General features: G+C 52.0%; 1 protein-coding gene across 1 annotated transcript; it reads left to right on the forward strand.

The window, feature by feature from the left end:
- The first annotated feature begins 1,110 nt into the window (after positions 1-1,110).
- Positions 1,111-9,236, forward strand: RRP7A (ribosomal RNA processing 7 homolog A). The gene is made up of 7 exons (XM_044983416.1): positions 1,111-1,244; positions 2,614-2,756; positions 5,368-5,493; positions 5,746-5,869; positions 6,919-7,016; positions 7,587-7,785; positions 8,668-9,236. Exons 1-7 carry the CDS (start codon positions 1,181-1,183, stop codon positions 8,751-8,753), a joined length of 840 nt encoding a protein of 279 aa, XP_044839351.1. The 5' UTR covers positions 1,111-1,180; the 3' UTR covers positions 8,754-9,236.
- The last annotated feature ends 655 nt before the right edge of the window (positions 9,237-9,891 follow it).

Here is a 9,891-nt window from a genome sequence, read left to right on the forward strand (position 1 = left end):
GTGGGGAAGACAGAGGAGGAGTGATTTGGAAAGAACTTGTGTTATGTGTGGCTGTGCTGCACCTGTTCTGGGTATAGAGAGGTGCTTTCAGACTCCAGGGCTTTACATTTACCTCCTTTCACCAATGAGAATTTTGTTTTTTTAAATAAAACTAACATCTTAGAAACAGAAGGGAGGGAGCATGCTGTGCTGCCCACACCTAGAGCTCTAGTGTCTTCCAAACTGTCACAGCTTTCCTATGCAAGTTTGGCCACAGTGATTAACCTTCTGCCTTAATTTCCCCATCTGTAAAGCAGTGATAATACTTGGCTATGGCAGGATTGTTGTGGGGCTCAGCAGCGTTCACCGAAGTAGCAAAATCCCCTGATGAAATTGCCCTAGAATGGAAATTGCTCTAATTAGGGAAAGGGCCATGCCAATGCAATCACTGGAACAGGGTGGATGAGGTGGTGTGGGCAGGGCCAGCTCTACTGTTTTTGCCCCCAAGCAGTGTGCTGAATTGCCTGATGGCTGGGGCAGTCCCTGCGCCGTTAGGGCGGCACACGCGTTTCTGGGGCGGCGGCAATTCGGTGGCAGCTTCTGTCTTCAGCTGGAAGACAGAAGCTGTGCCGCCGCGCACAGCTGAACGTAGAAGCTGCCGCTGAATTGCCGCCGCTGCCGTGGAAACATGCGTGCCAGCCTAACGGCACACGGACTGCCCCCGCCGTCCAGCGGCAAGTTGGCGTGCTGCTTGGGGGCAAAAACACCCGGACTGCTGCCCCTTGCAGATTGCCGCCCCAAGCACCTGCTTGGGATGCTGGTGCCTGGAGCCGGCCCTGGTTGTGGGGCAGGAGCCTCTCCACAGCCCCCTCTAGGGCACAGTCAGCAGCACGGTAGCCACTGCCAGGCCTCTAGGAAGTAGGGGGTGAGGGCCCTGTATTTACACCCCCCCCCGGTGCACGCTCTGACTCCACCCCGTCCGGCGCTGGCAGAGGCCTCCCTGCGAGAGGGCAGCGCCTGTGTCAGCAGCGCCCGGGCTGCGCGCGGAACCTCGCCCTCCTCCGGAAGCCCCGCCCCCTACCCAGTCACTGCGTCACGCCAGCTCCCCCGGCGCCAAGGGGACGCCGCGAAGGAACTACAGCTCCCGGCGGCCCCTGCGCGCCTCGGCTGCTGAGCCGACGTCACCGACCGGGAAACTAAGATGGCGGCCGGCAGGAGGAAGCGTGTGGCTACCGCGGGGGCCGGGGCACCGGCGGGCTACACAGGTAACCAGCTGGGGGAGGGGCCTGCGGCGTGGACGGGGCACGGGTTTAAAGGGGGGGGAACCTCTAGACTGAAATCCCGGGGTCCCCCCGCCCCCAGCGTAGCCACAGGGGCTGATCAAGCCCAGTCCCCCCCCCCCCCTCGCGCGCCCCCTGGGCCCCGGTTCTAACACGCGCCCGTTGCCGCTGGCTGGGTCGGGCGCTGGTTGCGCCGCGCGCTGCTGTCCTGCCCCGAGCCGAGCGCGTGGTGCATCGCCTGCGTGCAGGGCCCCGATCCCGCGGCACCTTCCCTGGCCTGCGCCGCAGCACGTCCAGCAGCGCCTGTGGCATGAGCAGGGATCCCAGTTTTCTGTGATGACACCAACCCCTTCCCCCACCTCCCCCAAAATCTTGGTTAAAAAAACCCATTAAAGTCCATCAAGTATCAGAGTGGGGAGCCGTGTTAGTCTGGATCTGTAAAAAGCGACAGAGTCCTGTGGCACCTTATAGACTAACAGATGTATTGGAGCCACGAAAGTGCATGCTCCAATATGTCTGTTAGTGTATAAGGTGCCACAGGACTCTTTGTCGCTTTTTACATAAAAGTCCATGTTTTTTTCCCCATGATGAACATGAAATGCTGAACTTAATTTTCCCTAGCCACATTATGTACAGGTATCAGTTGAACACAATGTTTTGCTGATATATTTACAATTTTTAAACAAGCTTGAAACCTATTAGTTATTATAACAAAATTAATAGACTTGCTGTCTGGCTATCCAGCTCTGAAGGCAATACCATACCCAGCCAACTTTACTTCTGTGCTGCTGCTGGCAGTGGTGCTGCCTTCAGAGCTGGGTGCCAGGCCAGCAGCTGCTGCTCTCTACTCTGCCTTCGGAGCTGGGTGGCTGGAGAGTGGTGGCTGCTGGCCAAGCACCCAGCTCTGAAGGCAGCGCTGCCGCCAACAGCTTTCCATGCTCTCCTCCCCTCCAGAATACATTCCATTTACCCACTCACCCTCAGTTTGAGAACCTGTGGAATAAGTGATACTGGTATTTTCAGTAAAGGTTAGTTAATGTTTTTGTATTTTCACAGAATGTAAAATTTAAAGAGTCTCTGTAAAAATGCAAATTCCATGTTTTTCCATGACAAATGGATTTCTAGGATTCCTGGCTGAGTAAAGCACTTTGCACCTTGACACACTTTCCTGAGTTGTCAGGACTGGTGGGTGTTGAGATCCGGAGATTTATTTGTGGGAGCCAGATAGAACGTGATTAGGCAATGAAGTCAGCAACTCATGGTGTTTCCTCCTAAAATGTTTTTTGGAACTTGATGCTTTGCTGAAATCAGTTGCTGTAAATTGATACATCTCTTTAAAAATTGTCCCTTTTAGCCATTCCAGTTAAGCTTTCTGAGAAGCAACAGTCGCCTCACTACCTGTATGTGAAGGAACACAAAGTCCGAGAAGGCACCGATACTACCCACCCTCCAAACCGTACTCTCTTTGTCCTTAATATCCCCCCATATTGCACAAAGGTGAGTTGTTGGTAGGGTTGCCAACTTTGCTTGGACAAATTCCTGGAGATTTCATCACATGACATAATCTTTCATTCCTGGAAACTCCAGGACAATCCTGGAGGATTGGTAACCTAGTTGTTGGGCTGGAAGAAGTTATGAAAGAAATATGTGAATGTGGTCTTTTTACTGGGAGCTGGAGCATAACCAGAAGAGCAGAGAGTGATGCTGTAACAAGTACAGTAACTCCTCACTTAACATTGCCCTGGTTAAAGTTGTTTCATTGTTACGTCGCTGATCAATTAGGGAACATGCTCATTTAAAGTTGTGCAGTGCTCCCTTATAATGTTTAGCAGCCACTTGCTTTGTCCACTGGTTGCAGGAAGAGCAGCCCATTGGAGCTAGCTGGTAGGGGCTTGTAACCAGGGTGGGCATGCAGGCAGGCAGCCTCCCTATCAGCTCCCCACTCCCCTAAGTTCTCTGTGCGCAGCCGCCCAGCAGGCTATTGATTGCCGGGCACTTCAGCTGTCCCTCCCCCCACTGCCGTGTGCTGCTCCTGCCCTCTGCCTTGGAGCTGCTCCTGGGAGCTTCCTGCCCACTGTGTGGGGCGGGGGGAAGAGGGGTGTTAATGTCAGGGTGTCCCCCTAGCCCTGCCCCCCACTCCTGTACCCCATCTCCACAGAGCGGGGTGGGGGGGTGGGGGGAACGACACGACAGGGCTTGGGACGGAGGGAGCTTGCTGGCAGCAGCTGCTGTCTCAACTTGCTGATCTACTTAAAAAGGCAGTGTACTTAAAGGGGCAGTGGCATGTCTGTCTCTCTCTCTCTCTCTCTCTCACACACACACCATGTATGTCTCTGTCTTTCTCACACTACCCCCCCCCCCCCCGACACTTTGGAAAGTGGAGGGAGTGGTGTGCTCCAGTAGAATAGCGTGGGTTCAGTTTCCGCAAGGAATATTTGCAGCCACTGCTGTGCATTTATTGTATCTCCTCCCTCCATTTGTGCTGCCTTGTAGAGGGGCTACATTAACAACAATGTGTTAACCCTTGAGGGCTCAGCCAAGTGCTAGTTCATCATTTAGCAGTAAGGCATTCCCTGGGAAATATCCCACCCTTTTCCACTCTCTGACTTGACCTCAACCACGTTTCACAATCATTATTGCTGTGTACAGTATTAAATTGTTTGTTTAATACTTATACTCTGTGTGTGTGTGTGTATATATATTTATTTATTTCACTGGAACCTGACACCCCTCCCCCCCTTTACATTAATTCTTATGGGGAAATTGGATTCGCTTAACATCATTTCGCTTAAAGTAGCATTTTTCAGGAACGTAACTACAAAGTTAAGTGAGGAGTTACTGTATGTTAGTACTTGTATGGGAGAGCTGCACGGACTAAACAGTGGTGCAGGGAGAGGGTGATGATGACTTAACAAAGGCCATGCTTCCCTCTGAGGCTTTGTCTAGAATAAGGAAAAATGTGTTTTGTTTGTTAGCTAACCCCACTTGAAATGCCACTTGGGATCTAGTGTAGGTGCAGTATAATACCTTTAAACCCACTTTAGCTAGTCAAAGACAACCATAGCGTGGAGCCAAAAGTTCACCTTGACTGACTAACAAGTTTTTGTAAAATCACCCTTTGTCCTTGTTACAAGTTACAGGGGGATCACTGAAGCCCATGTCTTCCTTCTTGCCTGTAGGAAAGGTAAATTTGCCTGGTGCTCCTCCCATCTTGTGACATATCCAGTAACCATGGGGAGTTGCCACAGATTTGCCCATGCAACCTCCTTAACCTCAAGGGAGCTGCAGTGCTTCTGGAGCTTATTGATCCTACAAGGCAGAAGTCTAGGGACTCTGTTACACCAGTTCCACAAGGAAACTGGTGTAAGTTTGTTCAGTTAGCCCAGAGTTATAGTTAGCCCAGAGTTGTAGGATATCATTGCTTTTAAAGGTACAACTGATAGACCATCTCACTGACCAAAGAGCTTCATAGGACCTGGGTTTGATCTTCATTCCAATCTCACTCCTAAAATGTGTCTTTGCTTCAAAAGTTTGTGCATGTTTTTAGGCCATGATGCAGCTACACAGAAGTAGAAGCTGATGCAGACGCAGCTCAGGCGTTCTTGGCACTGTGTTCTGAAAATCTGCTGGGAGCAGATGTTTCCTAACAGTGATGAAAACACGTGCGCCCTGTGCTCACTATAATTTATCCCAGAGCAGTTGCACCACTATTTGAAAACAGGTACAAAACTTGAGTGTAGACGCTCCCCTGTGGGCTGAGAGCCTAGATCTGGCTCCCTCGTGGTAGGTACGCTACCAGATGGGGGACCCAGGCGAGGGTGTCTTGCTCCTTGATCCACCAGTTGCAGGAAGCATTGTGAGGCGTCAAACTCTGCATGTGAGGGGAATGGCAGAGGGCTTCCTTGTCACTCAGCATTGACGGCTGCAGATGAGTACAGAGAGAGGGTTATAAAGCATTCTCAGCTGGGAGGATGGTGATGGCTGCAGTGTGGAATCTTTGGAAGTAGGGGGGAAATGGGGTGTCTACAGCAGACTGTAGCTCCCATCTCCCAAGGGAAGGGCACACAGGTGAGCCCTGGTCACTTTTCTCTCTCTCCTTTGTATTAAGGCATGTCTGTCCAGGCTGTTTTCCTGCTGCTCGTCTGTCCAGTCTGTGAACGTGTGTGAGAAACCGGGGCCACGAGAGAAACCAGAGGCACCCAAGTCCAAATTCTTCAATCTCAAGACAGTTCCGGTAAAGCTCAGGGAGACTCTGAGAAGAGCAGAGGGAAAGGGGGCATATAGGGGCTAGGACGGGAAGAAACCTAAGGTGTTGGTGGGGAAAGAGGCCTTCTGAGGGATTCTTCAATTTTTTTAACTCTCTCCTGGCAACCCCAGTGCTGGCTGCAGCCTTATTTCTCTAATAAAGCCGCTCATTCTGTGGTACTGCTCGTTCTGAGGGAGCTGATTGGTCACTGACTGTACCAACGCACTGCCTTTTCCCTAGGGATTCCGAGTGGCTTACGTGGTTTTTAAGAATCCGGCTGGGGTACAGGCAGCCAAGTCCCTATCTCTGCAGGGCCCTCATGTGATATCTTCAGAGAGTCACCCCGTGAAAACCGGTATCCGCAGTAAGTCACCTTGTGCTCTCCAGACTTGTCGATGGGAGGGTGTATCAGAGAGGTGTCTCATCCTGGCTATACCCCACGCCATAACAGTGCCATCCAGGTTGTGTGTCAATCACCCCTCAACAGTGATTCTCACATGCCCCATGTTGAGCTGGGAGTTGTCCAGCATTTCCCCTGTCCCTTCTCCTTTTGTTCTGCATTCCCTGTATTCCTCACTCACCCCACATGGAGCTTCTCACACTAGTGGAAGGACCTAGTTCCTGATCACAGGCTCCATAACCAGCTGCTCTGGAAGGGGTGGGGAGGTCCACAAGGGAGTTGCAGTTGTCAGACCTATATGGTGCCTTGGTCATTCAAGTGGTTGTGTGGCCCTTATCCATAGTCTTTCAATATCTTCTCTGGTTTGGGGGAGTTGGCCTTGACTTGTTTATAACTGAGAATGAGACTAGTCCTCATTCCTATGGCACCATGCATTGAAAGATCACAGTGTGCTTTACTGACAATGAACTATCCAGCTGGGAGCACAGTCCATGGTAGAGCCAGGATTTCCTGTGGTTTGGCACCTCCTCCTGCTGATGCTGACATCCTTGCTTTAGGTTTAGAAGGATATGATGCACTTTAAGGAGATGCTGGGTCCTCACAGCAGAGGATGTTAAATTTGAACTCTGAATGTTTAGGGCCCTGGCTGGCTTGTGTAGCGGGGCATGGAGCTACTCTGCTCTGACACTGGCTTCTCCCCAGCCCTAGACGTGAGTGGCTATCTGCTATTCTCATCACACAGATGTTCATTGGCCTGTGGGAAAAGAGCTGGCAGGCATCAGCCCAGATCATGATGAGAAAGGTGCCTGGGTCCCATGAACCACTGTGGCCACATTTGTCACTCACTGGCTCCCTTGCTGGCCATCTTAGCAAGCAGGCCCTGGAGTGATGACATGGAGACTGACCACCTCTCTGGTACCTAGAGTTGTTCTGTCCAGGGCTGCATTGAGGTATCTTGTTGGGAGTAGGCTCACTGCAGAGGCAGCTGCTGACCTCTTCCCTCCTTGTCTCAGAGTGGATCGCTAGTTATGCAGCTTCAGTGGTGGATCCAGCAGAGCTGAAGGCTGAAGTGGACACCTTCATGCAAACCTATGATAAGAAAATAGCAGAGGTAGGAAGGGCTGATGAGATAAACCAGGCATGTGCTTTCTTAAGGGATTCTCTGCGCCTAGCAAGTCCTTGGGGATTGTCATTGCTGACTGGCCTGTTCCTGTTGGACAGAGCAGCTCTTTGCGCAGCAGCAGGAATGCCCGAGTCTTCCAGTGTTTCACATCCTGTCAGTTTGTCCACGCTCTTTATCGGGGTGGCTGGCTGGGCAAGGCCTCCTGTTTAGGCCCAGGGTTGCTGTCTCCCAGTTGCTGGCAGGCAGGGCACAGGCACTAGGTTTGACCAGGTTCCATTATCCTCCCCACAAGCTGTGGTATAGTTACCACAAAAACTCCAGCTCTTGGATGCCCACATCCTCAGCCACTTTGTATCACAATTCTACAGCTCCCTCAGAACACTGCCATGGGCCTTCTCGCATGGCAGAGCAGCAGGTGCTGGGATTCTCCACGCCCTTGGGGTGTGAGGGAGGTGTTTGTTGGGTGACAGCCTCAGGAAGCTGTTGTGGAATGGAACCAGTTGGCTCATGACAGGTTTGGACTAAGCTGCATTTTTTCCCCTCGTCCTCCTCACCTAGGAAGAAGCCAAAGCGGAGAAGGAGGAGGGTATTCCGGATGAAGAGGGTTGGGTGAAGGTGACACGGAAAGGCCGAAGGCCTGGACTCCCCCGGATAGAGGCTGCCAGCTTGCGGGTGCTGGAGAGGGAGAAGCGAAAAAGAGCACGCAAGGAGCTGCTCAACTTCTATGCCTGGCAGCATCGAGAGACCAAGAGAGAAAGTGAGTTGTGTAGGCAGGGGTGACTACCTCCTTGTTCCCCAGCATCACAGTCTGAACATCCCACCAGTCCAGGTTGATTGTCACCAACACTGTGACAGGTGAGAGTGGCCACCACTGCTCTTGTGAATTCCAGGCACAGCTGCAGGACAGCCAGCCACACCACTTCAGGCTGCGATCCTGTCAGATCTTGGAAGCTAAATGGGGTTGGTTCTGGTCAGTATTTGGATGGGAGACCTTTGTGGAGAAGTTGTGTTGATTCAAATGGTTGCGTTTTCCCTTTCTGAGTTAGTGCAGAAGCAATACCCAGCAGAGTGCTGTGGGGAGCTTGGGTTGTTATCTGAATGGTATCATGAGATCCTTGTCTTGTCCTCATTAATTTGATTCCATGCCAGTCTTTGTAAGAACACATTTGTTAGCACCCGTATCCTTTCCAAATTTCCACTACATGCATTGGATGAAGTGGGTATTCACCCACGAAAGCTCATGCTCCAATACGTCTGTTAATCTATAAGGTGCCACAGGACTCTTTGCTGCTTTGTGTTCTCTCTGTTTCCCTTGAATTCCCAGTGAATATCATTTTCACTGGCTGCGTACAGGCAGCTGTGTAAAAGTAAACAGCGTCATGTTCAACCCCAGATGGAACTGCAGCACAGTGGTAGATGAGTGAGTCCCTATATATGCAGCACTAAATTCAGCACTGATGCAATGGGAATTGCACCACTTAACTGGAGTGGCTATTGAGCCTGCTTGTGCTGGGATTGAACTTGCTTCCCAGTAAGTAAAGAGCTTTTGAGAGCCGCCAGGGTACAAAGCTCTCAAGCAAGGTAAATCTGCTGCTCTTGGTAACATGGCCATACCCAATCCCCTTCTTTGTCCTTTCAGACATAGCCCAGCTGAGGAAGAAGTTTGAGGAGGACAAGCAGAGGATTGCGCTAATGCGGGCCCAGCGCAAGTTCCGGCCATACTGAGCCACTCTGGGCGCTGCCACGTCCTTGGATGTTTCCACGGGAGGGTGCGTTGAGAAGCTTACAGAGCCCGCTGAGGGGCCTCTAGGAAGTGCAGTGACACCAATTTGTTCCTTCTGCTGTAGCCTGGGCCCTCAATAAGAAATCCCCGGTGGTTACAAGTGGAGGGTTGGGTGGAGCTCTTCATCTGCTGAACATGCCTTTAGTGGCAGCGAGCCCAGCACAGAGACTCTCATTAGCATGACTCATGTGCAGTTCACAGGGTGCAGCCTCTCCTGTGCTGAGTGGGATGGGTACCTCCTGTAACCAGCCTTCACCTTTTATCTTACTGCACTGTCTCCTCTGGACACCCATCTTAAACCAGATCCCCCAGCAAGGGATGGGACCCACCCCCACTCCTGGACAACCGCAGGAGGGCTGCTGCTGAATCAGAGGCAGCAGAAGTCCACTCTACGTGAATTGTAAATAAACTTCCCTTGTTTCCTATGTGCCGCCTTATTGCCCTTGTCAACCCTCAGCTAGCAGCTCTCCACATGCCTGGTTGAGTAGATAACAGGGCGGGATACACTATGCAGTGTGCTGGGCAGAGCTTCTGCCCTAATCCAGGCCAAGCTAGTGTATTGCCTGCTGCCGTGAGCCCCTCCTCCCCGCCCCCTCCAGGGAGGGGAAGTGAGGCCCTGTGGGAGGAGGGGAGAATGCTCCTGTGTCCTTGAGGCCGTGCCCTGTGGCAGTTTTTCAGAGCGTTGGGCTGGTGCTTGCAGGGCAGGCGTTCATGCTTCCCTCCCTGCTGTCAGGGATGCGGAGCCCTAGGGTCCACCATGAGCCTCCGGCTTGTTGCCTATAGGGCACTGAGCTGCTCTGGCTTATCCTCTGTTTCAGTACATTCACAGGAAGGCAGTGTCAGTGTCCTGTGTTTCTGACTGCAAGGGTGGTACTTGCAGGGGCCTGTCTGTAGCGCTTTGGCTGGGGGAGGGAGTCCCCGCAGGCCCATGGTTCTCCCCACAACCCTCTCATTCCCTTTCTCTCAAATAAGGGTGAATCTGTTTTAACAGTCCAGCTTTCTTTTGGAGTAAGTGGGCCCCCTTTATTACAGTGATGGCAGCTAGGCTATTGCTTGTTTAGTGCATGGGAAGAGTGTGAC

This window comes from Mauremys mutica, chromosome 1 (genome assembly GCF_020497125.1).
Source record: "Mauremys mutica isolate MM-2020 ecotype Southern chromosome 1, ASM2049712v1, whole genome shotgun sequence".
Taxonomy (NCBI): domain Eukaryota; kingdom Metazoa; phylum Chordata; order Testudines; family Geoemydidae; genus Mauremys; species Mauremys mutica.